At 42.0% G+C, this 25330-nt stretch overlaps 2 protein-coding genes across 2 annotated transcripts in view; one reads left to right on the forward strand and one right to left on the reverse strand.

Annotated features, from left to right (window-relative positions):
- Nucleotides 1-235: 235 nt before the first annotated feature.
- Nucleotides 236-10148, reverse strand: nptxra (neuronal pentraxin receptor a). Its single transcript, XM_071898492.1, has 5 exons — nt 9417-10148; nt 3816-4098; nt 2965-3206; nt 693-872; nt 236-466 (listed from the first exon to the last, which is right to left on the reverse strand). Exons 1-5 carry the CDS (start codon nt 10119-10121, stop codon nt 236-238), a joined length of 1641 nt encoding a protein of 546 aa, XP_071754593.1. The 5' UTR covers nt 10122-10148.
- Nucleotides 10149-19745: 9597 nt separating this feature from the next.
- The window catches only part of baiap2l2a (BAR/IMD domain containing adaptor protein 2 like 2a), a 14991-nt gene continuing 9406 nt past the window's right edge, over nt 19746-25330 (forward strand). The window contains exons 1-6 of the mRNA XM_071898494.2: nt 19746-19799; nt 20293-20368; nt 22487-22573; nt 24706-24767; nt 24863-24934; nt 25319-25330. The exon at nt 25319-25330 is cut by the window's right edge and continues 69 nt beyond it. Of these exons, the coding sequence (XP_071754595.1) occupies nt 19746-19799; nt 20293-20368; nt 22487-22573; nt 24706-24767; nt 24863-24934; nt 25319-25330 (363 nt within the window). The remainder of the gene's footprint in view (nt 19800-20292; nt 20369-22486; nt 22574-24705; nt 24768-24862; nt 24935-25318) is intronic.

A 25330-nucleotide genomic window follows, 5' to 3' on the forward strand; every position in this document is an offset into this window, starting at 1 on the left:
TGCAAAGCCTCTGTACTCATGCAGCGATCATAAAAGTGCCATTTTTACATATTGTTGCACTGCTGTGGCACTGACATGCCATAAAGAATTGTTTATAAAATTCTGTAGCACTAACACTGTGGAGGTGGAAGGTTGCTTTCTAAAATGGCTACCACAGTAACTCACCCCTTTCCCTAGCCCTTCTCTCACTTCCCATTCCCTCACAGCCGTTCCCATCAGATCTCTTTCCTGTCCGTCACTGAGAGCTCCTGCTGTGTTTACTACAAGGCTCCCCAGGGTCCTTGGTGGCTCCGCCGGAAACCTCCACTCCCTTCTCGGTCCAGGGGGCCACGCTGCCCTGGGTGACTCTGCCGCAGCGTGCCAAGCTGGCCACCTGGCTGGGGGTCAGGACCCGGTCCCAAAGACCCACCTGGGACAGCTCCCCGACCAGGGCCTGCGATGAGTCAAAACCCCCACCCAGGGAGTCCTAGAGACGGAGGGAAGTGAAAAAAGAGGAGTACAATTAGCGGGGGAACAGATAAGAAGCTTGGAGATATTATAACATATTCCATGGTATTGTAAGGTACTGTTTCATCATAGAATTTTAGCATGAATGGTCCCAGTGGAAAATGAGCTCGTAACCCTGGCAATGTTAGTGACATGCTTTACTCACTGATTTATAGCAGTATTCATTCGTTCATTCATCTATTCACCTGCTCCTGCCCCAGTATGAGCACTCCTCCAGGTCTGATGTGGTGCCCGGGTGCCAGTCCGTGGCCCTCCCCCCTCAGCTTGCCCCCCTGGTAGGCCTGCCAGGCTCCGCCCTTCTGGCTCCAGCTCACACACATGTGCTGCCAGCTGCCTCGGGACAGGTTCAGAGGCAACTGCGCCACCTAGAGATGGGACAGCAATAGGGCAATTTAGATAAACTGGGTATTTGGATTCCAAAAGGCTGCTGTAAAATGTGTGACGAGCTAAGAAAAAGATTTTGATGGTTACACATTTGAAAGTAATGCATGTGGCAGTTTCGCTGACTCAGGCACTTGGATTTACATTTGCAATTTTTTTGCATTGTAAGGTTTTACATTTTCCTGATAGTGGTGCAGTTGCAGAGTATATTCAACATCTATTTGGCTTGAATTTAATAATGAACCATTCCCTTGGTTTGATAATGAACTATTCATTTGGTTTGGCCAATCTATATCCAGTCAAGCCTGTAGTTGCATCCTTGCAAGTTAATATCAATGACAACATCGGTAACAACAACAACTAATACAGAACAGGCTATTACAAGGGTAAACATCGGTCACGGACCCCACAAGCCTTTTTTTTATCCCCATGAATCTCAAGTCAAGGTTGGAGTCTTATAATGCAGTAAATAATACTTTCTTTATGAGAGTCTTAAGGGCCCAAGCAGCTGGGTGTTATTTCTGAAGTCTCAAAGACATTGACAAGGACAAGACAAGGACACGGAACTATCCCTACAGGCATCTATTACCATAATCACATCATTGAATTTTACCTAAAGGCACTGCACTGCATTTAAGGGTTGGCAGGGAGGTGTAATGGTACCTGAGTTTGTCATTTAAACACACGCATGGGGCTATTTAGCTCGTCTGCTAAATTGGCTATTTCATTTGACATGTTTTTATGCTAATACAGTGCACTGTTTTTTCCATGATAAAGACATTTCAGATTCCAGATTCAGTTCACTGCGTTTTATATACAGTACAAGTGGGGAAACTGTCACTGATTTTCCATGCCTTTAGTGAAATTCTTCTTTCTCCTTGTCCTTGCTTATTAAGCTGGTACTTCACCAAAAGACAAAGCTATAAGTACACAGGCAGCCATCAAGCCCCTCATCATCTATCCTTTACTAGTACTGCAGAGTCCCATATCCATTCATTTACAAACCACTTTGAATCTGTCCTTGAGTGATTTCATCACAGCACACTACATTTGTATCCTATCCCTTATGTTTTTATTCTCACTCATGAAACAATGTAGATGAAAACATTTGCATGGCCCTTAGCCTCAGTAAGGGATACTGCTTAGGGAATACACTGTGGTTTTTAAGTTAATGCGCTTTTTATGTCGTTCATACAGTAAATAGGACATTTCAGAAAGTCAAATTAACACATCAATTAACCATTTAACCAATTTGAATATTTCCTTGGGTGATTTCATCAGAGGACAAATAAATCCTTATGCCATCTGTCATGTTTTTATTGAAAGTCGCTGATGAAACAATGTAGATGAAAACATTTGCATGGTCCTTAGCCTCACTAAGCGATACTGCTTGGGAAATGCACTGTATTTTTTCAGTTAATAAGCTGTTTTATGATTCACAGACAAAATAGTTCGTTTTAGAAATTCAAATAAGTGAACCATTCAGTAACCAGTTTGAATTCATCCTTGATTTCGCTGGAGGACACTAAATTCTTATCCTATCCTTTATGTTTTTGTTAAAACTCACTGATGAAAATATCACTGAATATATTTGTATGGCCCATAGCCTTCATGAGAAATACTGCTTTGGAAATACACTGTAATTTTCAGAAGCTTTTCATAAAGTTCATAAGCTGTTGAATGTTAGACTAATATTCAGGCTGAATGGCCAATATGTTGGTTAAGCTGGTGATTTCAACATCTATTTCAAACTTTAGTCCCGCCAACAAAGGCGCTGATTGGCTCGATTGTTTCTCTGAGCGAGAACAAGCCGTTGACTAGAGCAACACCAGACTCTCTGAATCGCTTGACAAAATCTGACAAGAGGGTGGGACGTGATTCAGGAGTCTGGAACCAGGCTCGTGTCATATAGTTAATAGCACATGCATGATATAACCCATAGACAGTGATGGAAATCTCTGTGGGGAAATCAATTGCACCCAAGGTCGGGCCAGTTCACTTCAGATATAGATGTATCACGGCTGGAAAACCCTTTCCTAGCACTTTTCCGACACCACCCTGCAGCTCCACTGTTACCTTGTCGTTAACGAGCAGCTCGGTGGGGGTGTGCAGGCCTTGCAGCAGCACCAGCTCGTTCGGCTGCTCCGGGACGGCATAGGACAGGGGGGTGCCGATGCCCCCCTCTGCGGGACGCAGCCACAGGCAGACGCTGAAGGCCCGCAGCTCCGGGACGGGGTGCTTGATGACGGCGTGCATGTAGTTCGTCCGTGACGGGAAGGACAGTCTGTAGCCCTCTGGGAAAGAATGCCCCGAGACACCTGGGGGAGAGGAGAGAGAGAGGACAAATGGAGAACAGAAGAGAGAGAGAGAGAGAGAGGATGCGAGAGGAAAGAAACACTGTTCAAGTAATCTACAGTAAATTGGCAAGAAGATCAAATAGATTTCCTGCTTCCCTTGTATATCTATACTTTCTTCACATCAAAACCTCTGATCTGGTTTCAACAGTCCACTTTTTGCGGGGCACGCATTTCATAGTCTTTCTGATCTTTTTCTCTGTACATAAGTTACACATAACTTATTCATCATAAAGAAACCCCATGGCTTGATTTGATAAAGAATAATAAAAAAATGAGACATGTCGGCTAGATTATGGCCATTCAAGCTGGAAGTCATGAATTTTTCTCCACCTTCTCAAATATAAGCCTCTGTAATTCTCTCTGCCTCCTTATAATCTCTTCATATACACATGCGAATGTGCACACTCACACACACACACACACACAGACACACACACACGCACAAGTACATCTTTATCTCTTCCTCCCTTTGTCTCAAAGGTGACTGCTATAAACTGACTGCTATATCTTTCTTCCTTTCTTCATTTATTTCTCTCTCTCTCTCTCTCTCTCTCTCTCTCTCTCTCTCACCATCCTCCAGTCCTGAGATGCGGTGGCGTAGTTTATTGATGCCCTGGTCGATTTCCTGCCTGTGTCTCTGCGTTTCCAGCCTCAGGGCTTTCCTCTCCTTCTCCAGCAGCTCCACCTTCCTCTCCAGCTCTCCCTCCAAGTCCTCCATCCTCCAGGATCCGCCTACACCGGCTCCATGCCCCGGCTCCGCCAACCTTTCCGGGCCGCCGGACAGCCCGCCTCCCCCCGGCGCTCTGGAGGTATCGCTGTCCGTCTGGTTGTGAGGAAATGGGCCAATGTCTGACTGCAGAGGAGGGAGAGACGGCGGATGAAAACTGGTTCAGGACGGGTTTTTACAATCAAAGGGAAATGCTGCACAGTCCTCCCTCCATTCGCTGTGTTTACACATCTACATTTCAGCTGACAAATATTGCCATCAGCAGGGTGTGAAAAAGCATCTGCCATGCAAAAATGTTCTTCTTGGGCAAAGCCATGATTTTTGTTTCCAATTCTATGTCTTGGATCCACTGATTTGCAGAATCAGACACACTTAACAGGATGACAATCACAGATATGACACTTCATATATTCATCATATATTCACATGATGATCATATATTCAACTATAGTGGTGCGTTTCAACATTTATATGGCTGTGGCATGCCTGTGTGAGACATAAAATTCCAAGACCCATTCAATTATTGATTTCTCGGAAATATTACAATACGCCTGGGGTACATCCAAGGGCTGATTTCATTAGATTTTAATATAGTTATTGTAATGTTTTTCCTTAAACTTGATGGGTTTTTTTTTCCCTTTGTGTGCAAAATCTCAAGGCTTATCACAGCTTACTCCATAGAGCATCAGCATGCTTTTGCACCATTGTTTAGAATTGATTCTCTAGCATAATATTTAGACTGTTATTGTTGATTGGGCTGTGTATCCACACTGCATTCGTTAGAGTCATTGTGATTACAGTGTGGCATAAATAAACCGGGGCATTTACTTCAAAGCACTCGTGACACAGAGCTGTCAGTGAAAGATAAGGAAAGAACTGTGACCACATTGTAAACTCATTCAGTGTTGATTCGGTCTTAATTTGGGTCTGAACACCTCTTCGTTAATATAAGCAATCTCATCTCTGGAGGGATTTTTTTCAATTAACTTTAATCAATTATGCATAGGAAAACACAACAAATAATTAGGAAGCTAGCAAGAGTGCCAAGAGAATGCACTATTTCACTCACAGCAACAAATTGCCGGTCTCCGCTCTGCATACTGGTTCACTGAAAATACACCCAAACCACAAGGGAAGGATTGTGGGAAACACAGACTCTGCAAGATACTCAAAATCTATATGGTACAGTATAGCCCCCTAGCATACTGTGTTATATAGAAATACACCAGAGCCACCAGGGAACCAATACAGGAAATATAATACTCTGCAAAATACATAAACGCCAGTCAATATGGCCTGTAGGATAGCTATACATTATGTAAGATGATAGAAATACACTAAAAAATACACTATAGGGGAAGGAATATAGAAAAAAGCAGACTGTATACTATGCTGTAGACTATATAAATGAGGCGTTTCATCCCAAAACGACATATCCACTCTCTGAAAAAACTGAGACTAGCTCTTATGAAATGATCGATCGCACAAAATGTAACCAAATTATTGCCCTTTTCAAAGGATAGTAGGTAATGCAAGTCCTAGGTTGACAAAAAAGATTACACAATAGTTTAGGCTATATTTGAAGATGTTGAATGAGGTATTGATTTTTCTTCCAAATGGATTGTTGTGGAACAGAATTATTCAAATGTAAATCCTTCACAAGTCTCACTGATCCAGCTGTCATTAAATAGCATTTCCTAAGGTCATGACAGAGGTACATTTCAAGGCAATGTTTACGAGAAAATCACCATTCATGATATTTTGTCATTATACGTTAGACTTGTCAAAGTCTACTATGTTGAGTGTGTCCCATTTGGGCAATATTGACCAATTGTTTTGCCAATATTGCTCAAATCTACTGCCTAAGAAAGCTGTCCTTGTATCTGTACCTTTAAGGCACAAACACATCTGCTGTAATAACTGACTTGTCATTTAACACTCCTGTTATGGTGCACTGCAGGTGGGAGATTTGAAGCCTTTATCATATGAAGTTGGATTTCTGCAATTATCTTAGAGAGCCAGGACCTGCAAGGTCTACCTGGAGTGCATGCAATACATTTGACATACTGTCATGTTTTTTACGAGTTATAGGATATTGCCACTTTGATAGTTATGACGCCTGCTGAAAAGGACAGCTATGAACTATGCTATGAACCATGCTTTGGACTAAGGTGTGTACAATGTAAATGAGACACTCTGGATTTAAATATAGCCCAGGACCTCCTCCTCCCCTCTCACACCCAATCTGTCTGTCTTGTACTGTCATATAAAGCCAAAAGAAAAACCCAATAATCTTAAAAAACAGAACGTTTCTTTGGGTCTTGGCAAGCGAGGTGATCCCTTATCAAATATACTGTATTTGACAGTTGTGTTATTGAGCCTGGGGTTAGGCTTCAAGGCAGGTATTTACATGTGCAGACGTAAGACGTTTCTAAGGAGACAACTACCAAAGTGGCAATATCCTGAAAGTATACTAAATACCATAGATGCCATAGATGCAGCACAGGCATCATTTACATTCTAAGCCGACGCTATGTGAATGCTACATGTACTCTATGCCTTACACTAACTTTACACCAATGTTAAAGGTGTCTAACAGCTGTCTACCTAAACGTGTCTGTTGCAATGTCACATTTTCTGTTCCAGGGTCTGTTCCACGCCTGCTTCATACTGTATATTTGGAGACCAGCTAGTAGACCAGAAAGTCTATATAGTGTTTGTATTTCATATGCTTCTTATAGATGTACAGTATGACCTGACCAGTGACCTAGGGTCAGTACAACTATTCTTAGAAGCTTTATGTATGTGGGCCTTGGTCTGCTTAATGGCTTAATGGTAGCACCACATAAAAAGGAATGTAATGCTGATGTTGCAGGAAACACTGAACTGTTTAAAGGTGCAATATGCAACTTCTTACTTATTAGAATAACAATAAGTAAATACGATATATGATACATTATCAGTCTGTGTCTGTTTGTGCCCCTAAATCCCCCCGTTTGCCTGAAATAGGCTTTTCAGTGATGCTGGGGATGTTTGGAGACATACACCATTTGCACAGCGGGAGGTCATAGCAACAAAAGCAATAGCAGAGAGCAGTAAGAAACAACAGAACAGCAAAGCTAAACTTGCAGCAGACAAGACCTATAAAAAAACACGGTTGGCATTGCTTTTTCTTTTTTTTTTTTTAATTGCAGGTTTGTTGTGTTTGCTGCGGATGCCGTTTACCTCAGCCTCAGGCTAGATGCTGTTTCAAATTACACCTCAGTATGACTGGCAAGTGTCGGGGTGTGAACCTGCAAACTGAGGGGGAGGAGGACGGGACTAGTGATACACTTAACACCCCCAAGGCGAAAAATTGTAGCTTTAAGCATTACTGTTCAAAACTGGTAGCACTTTTATTCTTATAATATGGGACCTTATCGAAGTGCTAAAAATACACCAAACATACAGTGAAAAACCAATAACTGTGTATTCACATCACTTGCAACCATATCACCCCGCTTCCATCACATGGTAGATTTGAGCAGGCTTTATTGCAAACTGTAGCGCCAAAGCAGTAGGTAAGAGGCAGGACATACAGTATAGTAATGTTAGTATGTGATTGGCTGCTAATGGGCAATGTTGCCTCCAAATTCAGCTGAAGACAACTTTTCTGTTCTGACCAATGAAGAGAGGAGGCAACTGTAGTGTCTCTATGGACTTCTGGTGACTGGTTCTGAGAGTTGCTGGTGTGCATGCATGATCAGCAAGTCAGCCTGAACAGACCACATGTAATCCACAGACTATCATCTACATAAGAAAGTCTTACTGAGGATTTAAGTGAAGTTTACATGATCATTTGACCTGACCTGTAGTCCCACATGAGTACTCCTATTTTTTACATTCACCAGTACAAAGGATCTGATGTAACTATCCCTTGTGCTATTAAACTAGGCCAAGTGCCTATAAGTACACTGTTGGGGTTATTAAGTGAGAACTATATGGCACCAGCTTTGTTTGTTGACAAACTATACACACCAAATCCACAGGTAAGGAACATACTGTAGATGATGGTATTGTATTGCTCTGTTTGAAGCTACACATTGTTCTTTACAGTATGTGTACACTATGTTTCACCCTTGGACCAATGAAACCCACTCATATATCATTCTATAATAGGAAAATATGTGCCAATGAAACACAGAAGTCAGAATTCCGTAGTTCCTGTAAAGCTTATATTTTGGAACATGGCATTTTACCACTTTCCATTTTGAAGGTTTATATATGGAAAATAGACTGAACGAAGTGAGCGTAATAATCCACAGAGAGAATGACCCATACGAGCATGTCCTACATAAAGTACCCACGGAGATGGAGTGCTATACTGCACAGGAGCGTGTCGCTCTCTGCTTTTAACAAATATAGGCATCTCATAAATTATGGATGGTATTTCTCCAGCCAAAATTGAGGTTGTACATCATCAGATTCTGGTCAGATAGGAGAACGCCTCATGTTACTCATGCTGTATTTCTCTCCTCCACCCCCTCCTCCACCTCCTCCTGCTACTTTTCTTTTTCCTCCTCCTCCACCCTCATCCTTATCCTCCCCTCTCTTCTCCTCCCCCTCCTCTCTCTCTCTCTCTCTCTCTCTCTCTCCCTCTCTCTCTCTCTCTCTCCCTCAAATTCAAATTCTGCTTTATTGTCATTACAGGACATAAACCTACGTTGCCAATGCAATATATAGTGTATTGATTCAGGTAATATTGTAGATGTTAACAGGTGATTAGTAATAATTACACATAATCAATACATATCAGTGTTATCAGCAATTAAACTGTTCCATATGTAGGACAAAAAAATGTGTGTGTTTGGGGGTGGGGTGGGGGGGGCAATATGCTATATGTCTCTCTCTCTCTCTCTCTCTCTCTCTCTCTCGCTCTCCTTATCTCAAATTCCACTGCTGTGGGAGATGATTACTGTAAATAGACGAATCAATGATTACACTTAATATTCTCCTTCACAACAGATAGGTATCCAAATACAAATGTCCGCAATAGGCTATTAGATCATTCACTTGTTCTCATTTAAAATTGAAAACCCTCCCTTTCATAAACCCCACGTAGACACATGCCCAGAAACCCTGAAAGGGACTGCGTGAGTAGAAACCGGGAGAGAGGGAGTGTGATATATAGCCAAGGATGTCAACTCTGACAAGCACTAATTAAAGCTAACTGTAGCAGAGAGAGCTATATATTACTTCATGAATATTAAAAGCGAGTTTTCTGAGTTGTGAAACGGCATTCTGGGTCAACCTTATAATCTGCAGATCCTTCTTTATGTATTCAAAATCTAACCATGTGGGGCTAAAGAGCGCTCCGCGGGATTAATTAAACGTTTGCCCGCGTTTGTCAAGTGCTGTTTTAGTTTTATGGAGAGGGAGATTCGTTTTCTCTACACTTCACTCACCTCTAGTTTCTCTATGCGGTCTTTGAGTTGAGTGATCGCCTGCTCCAGTTCATCCACAGCCCTGACGGTGAGCAGGTGGACGCCGTCGGGCGCCGAAGCGGGGCTGTCCCGCACCATGATCCGGTCGCGGTGCCTCTCCTCCACTCTGCCCCCCCACAGCCCCGCAGCGCCGCCCCGTCTGTCCGAGCTGCTGCGGCCGTCCAGCCCCCGCTCGCACTCGGTGAGTTTCCCCATGAGCTCCTTGATGGTCCGCTGGTCGGTGAGGATCTGGTCCTTCTGCTGCAGCACGGTCTGCCGGAGCTCCTCCGCGGCGGTGCGGAGGAAGCCCCAGTCCTCGCCCGCGTACACCGACGGGTCATCCGCTTGTTGCTGAAAGTTTTTCGGGTTGCACTCGCCGGCGGGGATCGGCGTACAGATGAGCCGGCTGACCGCGGGGTCGTGCCCGGTGAGCCCGGTGACCCCGTCCAGCCCGCTGAGCCCGACGTTGAAGGTTGGCGCCTCCGAGTCGGGTGTTTCAGAACCGTGGAGAGCGCCCAAGGATCCCGCGCGGGCCACGGAGCCCCCGGCGGCCGGGGTCTGCGCCGCGGAGTGCGGATACAGCGACTGGTTGTCGGTTGCTGGTTGCTGTGGTGCAGCGGCAGCCCTGGAGGATCCGGTGTGGACGGCGGCGATGATGCAGATAACCGCTCCGATGAAGGCCACCATCCCGGCGGCCAAGATGATAACGATGAACTTCAGGGTGGCGGCGGGGGCGATCGATAATTAGAAAAATCTCAAAAATCTACTGATAACACATTGGTTCCGTAAGTCACTAAGAGCCCCAAAACAGCAAAGAATCAAATTGCTTTCGGCCATATCATATATATATGGGAAAAAATAAATCCCTCCTCACTTTTCCATCTGTCCACACAAACGGGAGATTACAGCATGAGAGTTCCGGACCATAATTGAGTGGTCGTGCAGTCAACACAAAACATGAAAACAAGACCGTCGCCTCTCCACCTCCTCCCCCTGTTCAGCGCGCATGTCTTCAGTGTTGTTCAGGCAAATTCCAGCCTGTTAATACTGAGAGAGAGAGGGAGAGAGAGAGAGAGAGAGAGAGAGAGAGAGAGAGAGAGAGAGAGAGAGAGAGAGAGAGAAAGGGAGAGAGAGACAGACAGAGAGAGAGAGGCAGGGACAGATGAGACATGGAGAAATGAAGTTAGACATGCTCTTTCTTTCTTTCTTTCTTTCTTTCCTTCTTTCTGTAAGGGCTTTTGGTCCTACAGACCCTGTAGCAATGCTGAAAGGTTTTCTGCACTTCTTAGACCGCAATATGTGAATATTTTTCTCTCAGGAATGATATCGTCTCATTTATGAATATTTGGAAGCTGCACAATGCAATATATACAGCAGCAGAAGAGCTTCTGTTTTTGTTTTGTTTCCTCCTTCCTTTTTTAGTTTTCATCGTTCTGCTGTTTTGACAAGAGGTGATGCAATTCTAGGTTGGACCTTGTCTGAATAAATCTGTATCCGTTTAAGCTGGTGGTTCAAGACAGGTTCATTTTTTAATTAAGATTTGTTTTTTTCCTTCCCCTTCGGGTGTGATATTTTAGAGCTCAAGCAACACATTACAGGCCCAGCCGAGTGTGCCGTTTGCAAGGCCATAAGTCAGCCTCAAGGCTCCCTGTGGAACCGCACTACAGCAGCCGAGAAGGGAGAGTGATGGCCGGGGTGGTGGTTTGTGTGTGTGTGTGTGTGTGTGTGTGTGTGTGTGTGTGTGTGTGTTACGGAGCATGATACAGACCTGGTGCTATTAGTGTGCTTCATTAAATCATGCCAGGTCAGGTAGGATACATGTTAATCTCGGTGTGATGCACACACACGCATGTAGTTTACATCGAAAGTGAATTATCTGAGTGTGTGTGTGTCTGAGAGAGAGAGAGAGACAGAAAATGAGAGATAACACAAACACACACACACACACACACACAGAAAGACAAAAAACCAAAGTTGCGTGGGAGAGAGAGAAATCTTGAATGTGTGTGGGAAATAGCTCCTGTGTGTGTAAAATTAGTGTGTGATGTGTGTTCTCACACGAGTAACGAGAGGGATTTAAGTTAAGTCTTTCCAAAGTCACAGGCACCGAAAGCTCTAATTTAAGATCTAGGCGAGGGAAAAGGCCTGGAACATCCAACATCCCTGCAGCAGAAAATAGCCCCATGCTCTCAGTCTTCACTGGAATACCAGAATAGTAAAGTGGACTGCTAAGTACTGCTTCAGAGATGGGGACAGATGAGAGCACAGTAAATATAAAACAATAACTCCTTACACATAAGTAAGAGCAATAGCCTCGCCTCCGCACATTTATATTCACTGTGTACACTAAATGTCACTACACAGCAGCTGTAAATGTCTTTGCAGCAGTGCGGGGTTATTATCGCTGTTATTTTTCCCCATGCTTGTCCCAGTTGTGATCTTAATTTGGATTCTAGTGCTGCTTGTATAGCTCTAAAACCTTTTTTTGGGGGGGTAATTTAGAATGATGAAAGTGCTAATTCTAAACATTTGGCCTGTACTTGCTTGCATTTGGGGGTGAAATTATACATATACAGTATGTGCTCGATATTTTCTGGATCAGTGGTGGTAATTTTCTTGTTGTAGTTGTAATTGACTATTCAATACTGCGGCACAGTCCATTTCCAGTCCATTGAAATTCTATGATATAAAGTGTATAAGAGCATGAAAAAGACCAAGCGAAGCATTCTGGACATTACTGCCTGGTTAATAGTGGAAAGATACCAGGGATCTATTATGTCTATTAAAGCCTCTTGGTGAGTGTGTCTGCCAAAGATGTGCAGGCTTAAATTCAAACTACAGGGACCTGAATCATCTTAGTCTCCTTTGACCTTTATGTTGTGTGCCATCTTTGGATGATGGGATGATGTTATAGCTTAAAGTGATGTTTTCCTTTGCTGGGAATTTTTCATTTTGTTAATGCACATTTTCCCATAGGATTGCCCACTCTGGGGATCCGCAGTCAGAACCACTCACTTAATCCTATTTTGAAATTGTAGTCTAAAAACTATACTTATTACACAAAAGCCATTCTGCGTCTATTGGCATCATTTTAAGCAAGTGTTTTTGTCCCTTTGCAGATACTGAGAAACGTCCTCAACAAGAGAAGAGAAGAGAAGAGAAGAGAAGAGAAGAGAAGAGAAGAGAAGAGAAGAGAAGAGAAGAGAAGGGGTGACATCTAGGCAGTGTGTGCTGGGAGCTGTTTAAAATTCCAGTCATGTTTCCAGTGAGTTGATGGTGCCACCTAGTGTCCAGCGTCCAGCAGATCAGCCAGCTGGCCCACTGAAATTAAGGCAATATTTGTCTTTGTGTGTGTTTGTGTGTGTCTGTGTGTGTGTGTGTCATTGTCTCTCCTCTCTCTCTCTGCCTTCCCCTTCTGGCTCCAGGCAGCTCAGAAACTGTTATGCAGGACTAACATCTGCTGGAGAGAGCCAGTGTGTGCACTGCTTGCGGTTCCAGGCTGGACCATCAGCTTTTCCTGATGGACCCAGAGGAGGAGAATACTGCGGGTCTCTCAGGTTTCCATACATCTGTCCCGAGGGCCTGGAGCCTGCTGAGTCATACAGTGTGGAGGGTGTAGTGCCAGGACTGTGGGTACGGGAGGGACCTCTGTCTGGTCCTGTGTGAAAAGCTGGTGGAGGTTTTCTGTGTGAAGATCTTCATTCCTGCTTCTGTGTAAGTGTGTTGCTGAATTTTCTGTTTGCCCAGGTTTTGCCACTGGGCTGACCTGCAGGGACAAGGTGAGGGCTTTTGGTGCTACAGACCCTGTAGCTATGCTGAAAGGGTCTTTGCATATATTAGAGTGGAATATGTCTGTGTTTCTCTCAGGAATGATATTGGCTCATTTATGAATGTTTGGGGGCTGCACAATGCAATATGATATGTACAGTGGGAGAAGAGGCTCTGACTGTCTGTATTAAAAGTTGATTGCACCTGTGAGGGCTGCCAGCACTGTCTATACTGTTGTTGTTGTGTGTGTAGTGAGTTTTTAATTTGATTTTAGTTATGTGCTCTGTTTTGTTGTGAGATGTTTCATTAAATCGAAAGTCTCTCTCTGTCTGTCTGTCTGTCTGTCTGTCTCTCTCTCTCTCTCTCTCTCTCTCTCTCTCTCTCTCTGAGGTTCGGCCTGCAATTCGACCAAAGCTCATAAACAATTAACTGATATGAACTAAAGGGTTCACACTCTTTTCCCTGTGCAGCCCTACTACAACATGATCAGGTTTTAACAAAGGTAAAAAGTGTTTACGATAACATCGGGGCCAACGGGTAAAGCCCATAGAATAGAATAGCATAGAGCATTCTCTCGCTTTGGATTTTCCATTATCTGTATAAACCTGCTGTAACCTGCTTGCTAGTATCAAAGGGCAGAATCCCCAATCAATAGAATAGAATAGAATTTTACTGTGCATCAACTGCTGGAGTATTGCTGCCTCTTGGTCTTATACACCATGCATGTTTCTCATTCATGACAGAGTACCTATTCATAGTATCATCATCACCATCATCATCATCATCATCACCACCATTATCATCATCATCATCATCATCATCATCATCATCATCATCATCATCATCGTCATCATCATCGTCATCATCCTCATCATCATCATAGGTTAGTGTCTATGAAGATAGAATATACTGTGTGCTAGTGCAGCTCATCATTACATTTTATATCAGTCCACACTATCTGCTGTGCTTCCAGTTGGCCCTGGTTTCAAATGGAATAAATCAACAGTGAGCTGGAGGTCAGCTGACATCTGCACCTATCTGTTGGGAGTTCATGGGGAGTTCACTGACTCCGATGTGTCAGAGAAAAAATATACAGTATAATAATGTGAATACATCCATAAGAGTTGTGGGTCTACAGTGCCTGGAGAAAGCAGGGCCGAGTGTTGGGCCTGAGGTAGAAATATGATGATTGAAGTTAAGAAGGAAATCAATGATTTTCTCTTTATCAATCTGTGGTTTTGATCAGGCCTGGTGGAGGCCCCCCTCCCTCTATGTCTGTGCTCACTGCACATAATTTCAAATACTTCACAATAATTATGGTTGAAAACCATTTGCTCATTGCTATTTGGGTAATATAAACATTAGGAAATAACCATAGCATACTCTGTTTTGATGAGAATTATTTTTCTTTTGGCGGTCTGATTTGAATTACCGTTTTAGGTAACGCTTTATTTTACAGCCTGCTAATTATGTTGTAACTAGTTTGTAATTATGGGGTACTAATAAAATAACAATGCTGTAGTTACAGGGTAACAAAACAAGAAGTTCGGGAATTAAGGGGTAACAATTTTGTAATTATGAGAGATTTATGAGGTAGTTATTGTGTAACTATTTTTGTAATTACTGCATACTTTAAAAAGAATTACAGGGTACAATAATGTAATTAGGGGGGACTAAACAAATGTTATCAGTGCTTGTTTCCTGTAGTTATGGAGCATTTCACCCTAAATTGTTTTATAAAAGGATTATGAAGGTTTTTATTTAACATTTTATATTATAGAATTGACATATTTGATATTACATCTCAACATACTGTATATTACATTCAATAAAGCTCTCGTATGTTCAATTAAGTCTGTTACTGAGTGGTGAAGTTCCATATTTTTTGTGTATGCTATATTGTTACAGAAATGTTATCAAACAGCTGGTCTAGGCTCTCCTCTCCTAACATCGATTACCAGATGGACATACAGTATGTGACTTTCTGTTAAACTGTATTTACTGTGGAGCAACCTTGTACTTACTCTAGGATTACAGTTTTTTACAGAAAGCAAGTGGTATATTAAAAGACTCTCAGTGAAAAAACAGCCACATTTAGAATAAATTTGATTATATTGTTAGTAATAGAGGTAAAGAAAATGTTAATGGCCAACATATATTTACTAATACACTTTCACTGCTACAGGCTTTAGGCCTGTAGCTTTAGGCTACAGGTTACCCATAACTGCAGGAATAAAGGTGTGTTTTGAAGAAATGTACAAAGACATTGTAACAGTAGGGTGCAAATAAATGTATTCAAATAAAATGATTCAGTTGTTCATTTGTGTAAAGTGGATAGGAAGATGACAGGAGGTCAGAAGTGGACTGCAGGTGAGTGGGAGTTCAAGCAGGACTTTGGCTCATCTGTTTCTGTCTGGCAGGTCTGATGGAGCGGCGTCTCTGCTGTCGCAGATTTCTTGTTCTTCCTCCGGAATATGCGGGATAGCCAAGAAAAGAAGCCACGCTTCTTCTTCTTTGGTTTTGTCGACAGGCTGTCTTTGGCACTGGAACTCTGAGGTCCTGCAGGTTCGACCAGTTGGACGGGTGGAAGCGTCTTTTCCAGGGTCAGACCAGACAGATCCTTGGTGTCCTTTACAGTTTCAACCACAAGGCTTGGTGGAGCTTTGACCTCAACCTGGATGTCTGGAGCCTGGGACTCCTGAAGCAGGTCGGTTGATCCTTCCTTAAGCAGGTGAATCAGGGTGTATTCAGCCAGAGAGACAGGGAAAACCTCCTCTGAGATGGAGTTACTGTCAGGTCCAGCAGAGAGGACAGTGACTTCTGTTCCCTCACAACATTCAGGTTGATGCAGGACGGTGACAGAGCTTTCAGCAGCGGCCTCAGTCTGTGCACAAGAGCTGAACGTTTCCTTCTTGATGATAGAAGGACCTTGTTCTTCCTCCTTCTCTAAGCCCTGGAGGAACAGCATCAGTTTAGAATCAGCTTTGACGATTGGCTCCCATTCATCAAGATGATCTTGAGTCGGGGCATGGTGTGCAGCGCAGGCAGCCATAAATGTAGAACTCACTGATGAAGCATTCATGTGCTTTTCATCAAGTTCCTCCTCCTCCAGAAGGACTGAGAGGAACTGCATCAGGTGAGTAAGGTAAGGTCAGTGCTGCTGACAACAGGTTCCCATTTGTCAAGCTGGTCCAGAGTCGGCCCATGCTGTGAGGAGCAGTCAACTGCAAATCTAGAGAGATGTGATAAAGCGTAGAGGAGCTCCTCACCAAATCCCTCCTTCTCCAAGTCAAAGTGGGATTTGACCAGTGGCTCCCACTCATCCAGGCAGCCCAGAGTGGATCCACAGGGTGAGCAGCAGTCAGCCACAAATCCAGATGTGTCACCTGGGGGAGCATAGAGGTATCTCTTTCCAACTTTCTCCAGGTGGTAGTCATCGTCAAAACCAAAGGGGGAGTGCTGAAGCAGCCTCAATCTCTCAATGATTTTGAAGTCATCAGTCATTGGAGCCTCAACAAGGCGGAGCAGGTTGGATTGAGACTCAACATGCTGAGCTGGGTGGATGGATGCTCCAGCATTACCTAACGCTGTGTCCTCGGTCATGAGAGGAGACTCTTTCTCTGTGGGAGCAAAGTCTCCTTTGTCCACATCCAAGAGAAGTTTGTATGCTGATGAAGCTGTGCTGGCTATTGGCTCCCATATATTGAGGCTCTCAAATCCGCAAGCAGGTTTGGAGCCGAGACCAACAGCAGACTGAGGTGAAAGGTCACAGTCGAGCTCAGCAGTCACTCCAGAGACTTCAGCATAAAGGTACTGCTTCTTATTCAGGACTTTCGCAAACATGCAGTTGATGTTTTCATGGCGATCGTCATTAAGGGCATTGAGTTGAGCGACCATTTGCATTGATGCATCTTAATGATCAAATAACCATAAGGCCACGTGATGGAGCTTCACTCAAGGTCAACATGCTTCATCATAGTCCATATAAAGGAATTATCCAACCACACACTGTTAGACTTTGTTGCCAACATTTGCAAAAATAGGCTTAAGGAGCGAACAACGCATTTCGCTTGTTGCGTCCTCAGGTTCGCTTGTGAACCTTCATCTTATGCCTTTCATCATAGTTTTGTTTCAACAACAAATCTAACTGTGAATTTACAATGTAAATCAAACTAAGGTAGAACTAGACACAAATGTAAATTCTTCAACACAAACAACTAGTCTATCCTGACTGTCTGTCTCTTGTTTGTCTGTTCAGTAAAATCCTGTACTAATCTTTTTCTGTTAAATAATAAAATTATAAATACATGCGGCTTACCAAGATGGAAATCACTCTCCATGTTTTCCTTTCTAAAAGGTAGATATTGTTGTTGATGTTTCTCCAAACGAATGCAACGTGAGTTTTCTGTCTCAATGTGCAGGTGAACAGCGATCAGAGATGAAACTGTGAGTCTGAGTCTGTGTTCAGGTCAGTCTGTCTTTATGACACTGACATTCTAAATTCTATGAACTCTGCTGCATTCTGTCCAGCTGCATTATGATTCATCAGATGAAGCTCAGGCCCCAGTAAACTTTGAAGACAGAGATGTCTCACTTTGTATATGGTTTATAACCTCAACGTGATTAAAAAACACATAACTGAATATTTGGAATTTGTATTAAGATACTGTATTTTTTATGTGGAAAACATCTATTTAATTGCTAATTCCAATTGCACTTTCATTGTTTTAAGCCACAAGTTAGCTCATTCTAATCTTACTACTACCTACTGCTACTATATACTGTATTACTATTACCTATTACTACTACCTACTATCACATCTGAGGGGATACTTTAGGAAAATAAAAAGAAAAGTTATTCATCTTCAATTCAGCTTTTCAGGTGTAGAATTTATTTTTTCCAGAACAACCTGCATCAACCCATGTAGTTAATAGAAACATGGGTGGCACTTTACAATGGCCTTTTCCCAGTGCATTAACCTCTAAGCACCGATAACATTTGTTTAGTCCCCCCTAATTACGTTATTGTACCCTGTAATTATTTTTTAAGTATGCAGTAATTATGAAAACAGTTACACCATAACTACCTTATAAATCTCTCATAATTACAAAATTGTTACCACTTAATTCCCGTACTTACCCTGTAACTACAGTATTGTTATTTTATTAGTACCCCATATTTACAAACTAGTTACACCATAATTAGTGTGCTGTAAAATAAAGTGTTTTACCATTTTATTAAAAAAAAATGCAGCAATGACTAAAATTTACCAAGGAAAATGTCCAATGTTCTCATTCTGGCTCTAATTGTGTTCTCTCACAATTAGCTGTCTTAAACTTTGGAAATCTTTTTCATGATTTTCATGATCTTGCACATGCAAACATGTCTCACTAACTAATAACTGCAGATGCTGTATGGAAATGAGTAAAAAGTTGAATATTTCCTTTGCAATGCAGTAGCATTCAAGTACAGTACTGAATCCCTTAAAGTGAGAATATGCTGTAGTTTGTCCAGAATCATTTGGGCACCTTTTTATCTCTCTGTGACCCACATTTGGACCCAGTGCTTGAAAAAACGATATACTATAAGGGCTTTCTCTCAGTGGTAAATGAGAAATTTTATATGGGGCAGCTCATTCAAATGAGCACATTAGTGAGAAGATATCATTACATTTGAAATGCATTAAATACTGAGCCAATGGAAAAGCTATTAAAAGCAGTTTGCTTTGCAGTGGCCTTGGACAGTATGGATCTCTTTTTGTCCAATACACATTTACACATTTAAATACATGTATGTCTGCACACTTTGTTCTTACATTGTGTTGTTACATATTTTAAAGTACATTATTCCTTAGAACGTATTTAAAAAAGTACAATAAGTAGTAAAAATCAAAGTATTATTATGTATTTAAAGTACTTTTCCAACACACAGGTTAATACACTGCAATAAAGCCACTGTAAGGTGAATTGTTCCAAAGCAGCCAATGGTGTGAATACCAATGATTTCTCCACTGAAACATTTTAAGCATTGAGGTTGTGGACAGGCTACTGTGGTGCCATTATGGTTGATAATGTAAGAGCCTGCATTACACTCCATTAAACAGTGCACACCAATAAAAAATGATATCGTTTTGTCTTTTTATGTTGTTGTTTATCTTTTAATTGTTAATGTGTTTTATGATTCAGTAAAATGTTGTGCGAAGGCAAGTCTCCATTATAGCCTTTAGTAAATCATAATGTGTGGCAAACACACACACACACACACACACACACACACACACACACACATAAAGACTCAGGGTTTACAGCATATGCCAGTGTTTTTTATGGTTCTGCCTTGTTTAATTATTTACTCCGGTCTTTCTCGGGGCACGGTGTCGGTTACCGGCACATTGCGCTCGCTCCTCTCCTCGACTCAGTCCACCACCATAAACTCCTCTCTCAATTCTCTCAGACAGTCTTTGTTGCATTTCCTGGATGATTTAAGACCCCCCCAAAGCCTCTCAAGGTTTCATCGCCGGTTGGACTATTCTAGATATGAGCATGGCGGGGATGAATAGTGATCAGCTGCATCGCTCTACCTTGGGGATTTACTCGGTAAGTGACTGGCAGACAGGTAAAGTAAGACCACCAGCTGACCTGTGAGACACATGGGTGCAAAAAAGCCCACGGACTTGTTCTGTGAAGAGGCCTTTTACTGGTGACATTAGTCTGTCCTATCTAGGTGAAAAACTTCTATCTGTGATTTCATGAAGAGACACTTTCTGGAACTGTTTTTGGAGAATATGGAATATCTTTTGAATGTAATTTCTTCCATACAAACATGCTATGATTTCACAAGGTCAGCATCCCATACATTAAGCATTTCCATTAGCCTACTTGATAACGCCATTAGAGCTGTGGGTCTCTGGATTCTAGAGTTGGGAGGGAGAGTTTGATCAAAATGTCCGAGAAGAATCTTGCAAATTCTCCTTTAGGTTGAGTGCTCACTTTAAGTTTCTCTAACTGTCAAAGTTCAACTCTCTCTCTCTGTGTGTGTGTGTGTGTGTGTGTGTGTGTGTGTGTATGTGTGTGTGTTTTTCCCAAACAGAGCCTGATGGATCAGTTCAACCCAAGCCTGCAGAAACTGGTCTCACTGGGCAACAGCTACTTCCAGGCTTTCCAGGGTAAGATAGAGAAAAGAAAGAAAGAAAGGAAGAAAGAAAGAAAGAAAGAAAGAAAGAAAGAAAGAAAGAAAGAGTACAAAGTGCTATAGGGAATGTTTCGGTTTTAGGTCATCTAAATGTTTTATATAGCATGAACCTGCCTGTGTGTGAATTTCACACACCTAACTTTATGTGTGCTATAAATAGAGGATATGGGCGCTCCCGGGACTCTGTTCCACTAGAACTGATGACCTTATTCCAAAGTCCATTTGCTTTGGGAATATCCTAATGGTGTTATGGCCTTGATTATGGGCTTGTAACCCCGGCTGGCAGAGGTTGTTATCTCTACACTGTCAACAGGTGAGCCGGGGGCCACAGTTGTACTTCATTTCCATACACAGAGGCAGGGAATTACAATTTCAGGTATTTATAAGACCTGTGTTGGTTGAGAAGTTAGGTGGTCATTCCAGAGCCAGCATTAAACCTCTAATTTGAATCTGAATCTAATTCTGTCTTACACTTATCCACACAATAATCATCACTGTGCAATTATTTTTCTGTGATAGGTCTTTAAAATGCAAAAATGCAGATAAAATGCAGCTATAGAGGCAATTTTACATACATTTTCTATACATTTGATGTGGTTAATGTATGCAAGAGCACTAGCGCTACATCATCAGCAACTGGCTCATATGAGCACCGCTGCACCAAGAACCCTGGAGACATAAAGGGTAGATTATGAAGTCTCACATCACCACCTGCACAGAGAGCATAATTTCCCTCCCTGTGTCCAGAGTGCAGCCATAACTTCATGACATGTTGATGAGCTCCAGCCACGAGCAGGGCCAAACGCAGCTGAAGTCTACACTACAAGACTGTTTAGATTGTGCTGACTCAGCTTCCTCGTGAAAATAACAACTCTATTGCAGTATGGGTGTCCATTTTTCAAACTGGTAGTACTTGTGGATGCTGGTCTCTCTCACCCTATCCATCCTTAAAGGGGAATTCCACTGGTTTTCACCATTGAAATATTCTATTCATATTCTGTTCCTATTCCTACAACCTTGGACAGTGGAGTTCTGATGAGTGAGTATTTTCTGTATGTTCTTCTGGTCCGCTGTGTATTGATAGGAAATAATAGAATAGAATAGAATAGAATAGAATAGAATAGAATAGAATAGCCTTCTTCTTTAGCATTAAGCTATACTATACTACTACTACTACTACTACTACTACCACTACTACTATTACTACTACTAATAAGAATGACTCAATTCGCATAGCACTTTTCAAAAACAAATTTTACAAAGAGCTTCACACTCAAGACAAGCAAAAGACATAGACACAAAGCTACACCAGACAAGAGGATGACAGCGACACAAACAAAGAAGAAATAGTGGAAAAAAGAAACATCTTTCTTTAAATAAAAGCACATCTGTAGAAATAGGTCTTAAATTATTGAAATGACAACACTGATTCTGCTAGCCTGAGCTCCAAAGGGAAGGAAATCCAAAGAGTTGGTCTCCTTTTCTCCAGTGTCCTTTAGTCTTAAGTGCTCAGGAAACTAATGTTCATGTTAATAAGAGGTTGGAGATATAACTGGGGGTCAAACCTGCTTTATAAGTGATTAGCAACATAGTAGCTATATACAGTATAGTAGGTGTAGAAGTAGTTCAGCATAGTACAGCTATAGCAGGTGCTCAAAATGCAATGAGATACCAATGACTGTATGGAGAAGGCATTTATAGTAAAGTGTGCAAAAAGTTGTGATTTTATTGTGATTTCCTGCCATTGATTTATCACAACAAATTCAGCCTATTTCCATAATAGTGTTAGTGTTATGTGACAGTGTTATGTGTGTGTGTGTGTGTGTGTGTGTGTGTGTGTGTGTGTGTGTGTGTGTGTGTGTGTGGTAATGGGCGCTACAATTTGAATGATTGATAGATTCATTTCTTAGAATGGGGGTAAGCAGGATGTCTGTGAAATACTTTTGAACTAATGTGTCTGTTTACATGTATTAGACTTCCATGTCTGGGGAGTAAATTGCATTAACTAAATTTGCAATTCACTGTGTGTGTGTGTGTGTGTGTATGTGTGTGTGTGTGTGTGTGTGTGTGTGTGTGTGTGTGTGTGCTTCAGCTCTTGCTGTAACGAGTGAGGCCTACTTCAACGCACTTGCCAAGATTGGAGAGCAGGCGTTTCACACCACGTCCTCACGCTCCATAGGTAAGATCCTGGTGCTGTGTGTGTGTGTGTGTGTGTGTGTTTGTGTGTGTGTGTGTGTGTGTGTGTGTGTGTGTATGTGTGCGTGTGTGCATATCTAGTGATTTCGAAACAAAGCAAACACACTAAATGGAAAAACAAAGAGGATATTGTCGCCCACAGTCCAGGATGTAGGTGTTTTGTCTTTGATGTGTTTATGGCCAGTTATTAATCTAATCAAACTCTGTGTCCTTCACCAGAACATCAGGAGCAAAGTTTACCCTGCAGGCGGCATTTTACAATAACCCAATAGCCCTTTTCCCATATGTGTGTGTGTCTGTTTCTGTGTGTGTGACTCGCATGCTTTTCGATGTGTACATCTGTGTCTGTGTGCCATGAAAAGATGTGTCACTGTTTATAAAAAGCAGAGGCTTTTACCTGTGGCTCAGACTGAAAAAAAAAAAATTTTTATTTGGTTCAAGTCAAGTCAGATGTATTTATAGTGTGTGCTGGACTCTAGCTTAGACTAATTATCATCTCCAGCCCCTTGTCACACCCTGGGACCCGAGCTCATTAACACATATCAGAGCTGTTGTCAGCTTGGGCTCACCTGAAAGGACCCACTTTGTTTCTTGACAGATGGCCTCAAATAATCTAGATGAGGCTTTAGCTTTGCTTCATGTGGATAGAAGCTGAACTTTCCCATTCCAGATGTCACACCAATATACATCAAATCTCACCTAAAATATGTTTGGAGTAGCTGGACGACTTCGAGTGTAATACAGCCTCAAAAGTGAAAGTAAAAACAAAACTTCAAACCAATCTTCAAAAGCTTTGCAGTAACCCGAGCCTCGGTGAGAGAAGTTAGGGCTGCAAGTACATGGATCAGGTGGCATTCAAGTGCAATATGGTTTCATACTAGAAAGGCCAAGCTGCAGTCAATTTTGTTTTGAATTTTAGGATTGAAATATCAAAGCTTTTAAAATGTCCCTCCACGAAAACCAGCATTGTTAGATTTTCAAAACCACACAAGCAAATAGATAGAATATTTGTTTACCCCTTCAACTGACGGTTCATTTGCCTTCAATTGGACTCCCAAAATCCATTAGCCTTTGTAGTGTCAACTCTGTTTGGGAGTAAACACACTCCTACAGCAGCAGGAAAAGCCCTGAAGTGAGTGCTTTTTTTGACAAGCGAATGGTTGAAAACACATGAATTTTAAAGCTGAGTTGCCACACACTGCATGTTTGAGCGCCTTATCTTATGAGTTGAAGCATGGAGACATTAGTGCTGCAGGAGCAGGTGTGGGTATCAGGTGCCAGCAGGGAACATGAATAATAGAGGACGACAGGCAGTGGGCCTTGCTCTGCTCACTTAACCCAGCCACTCTAAAACGGACTCATGTAAGGCTTGGTGGTTGGAGCTGAAGATAGTCCAAGCTCTGCCTTTAGTGTACTCTTACTGTACAGTGGTTGGGTTTCTTTGGCAAGGCAGTGAATCCCAGCAAGCGATGTTAACCCAAACTAGCATCAAATTTGAACATGATGATATGATATTACGGCACGGTAAAAAATCAAATAAAACATCTTTGGAAACTGTTTTTAACAGATATCAGACAGATATTTAGGTCCTGATTTCACAAAACAATGCAGATAGCTATGGATTATCTATATTTACATGGGTTTTCAACATGTGTCATGTGATTGAAAGCAGTTGGAGTTATGTGGGCCTGTGTGTGGGATGCATGTGTGTACCCTGTATGTGTGTGTGTGTGTGTGTGTGTGTGTGTGTGTGTGTGTGTGTACAGTATGTGTGATTTACATCCGTTCTGAAGAGCATATCTGTGTCTGTGTGCCATAAACAGGTTTAGTTATTAATCGTGATAATCCTGCATGTCACTCACAGTGGCTACAGCAGTTTATATGGGGCAAAGGCTTGTCATGTTTTTCAACCTGGGAATCGAGCTGGGTGAACGTGTGTGTGCATGTGTGTAAGAGATAAAGCGAGAGATTATGTGTGTGTGTGTGTGTGTGCATGAGTGAGAAAGATGGCAGACAGAGACAAATAGAGAGAGATTCTATCATATTGCATATGTATTTTTATATTCCTCCAGTAATATAACAAAACATAACATATAATGTACCATTGTGTTTTAGGGGACATCCTGATCCAGATCTCTGAGACCCAAAAGAGACTCACCACGGAGCTGGAGGGAGTTGTAGGTTACACCAACACTCTGTGCTTTATAAATGTGTTGTACTTCATTGTCTGATGTGTTTGTCTGATTGTCTGATTTTGTGTATCTCGTTCTAGTTCCACTGGTTCAGCACAGAAGTTCTTCATGAGATGGACAGTAACATTAGACTGGACAAAGACTACATAACAGTGAGTGAGGGCCAAAGGGAACTCTTCCAGAATGATCACTTATCAGACAATTATTTCAGGAATTAAAAGTAAAGTTAGTGACAATACATTTTGTTGGGTATATTTACTGACCTGGGAATAGTCATTGTGGCCCTGTGGTGAGTTATCTGGTATATTAATGAATTAAATGAGTGCGCTTACCTCAAAATGCGTCCATGGACAGTTTGCATTAGCAGCCTAGGAATTCTTATGAGATTTTAAAAAATAAACATGAAATTGCTCTAATGAACTCTTGTTACACTTATACTGGTTATAATTCAATAGAGTATGTGTGCACTTTTATAGGAAAGTGTATAAAAAGTGTAATATGCAGAAAATGATATGAAGTTGTACTCTGTCATACAGGGCAGCAGGAGG

This window comes from Centroberyx gerrardi, chromosome 7 (assembly GCF_048128805.1).
Source record: "Centroberyx gerrardi isolate f3 chromosome 7, fCenGer3.hap1.cur.20231027, whole genome shotgun sequence".
NCBI lineage: Eukaryota > Metazoa > Chordata > Actinopteri > Beryciformes > Berycidae > Centroberyx > Centroberyx gerrardi.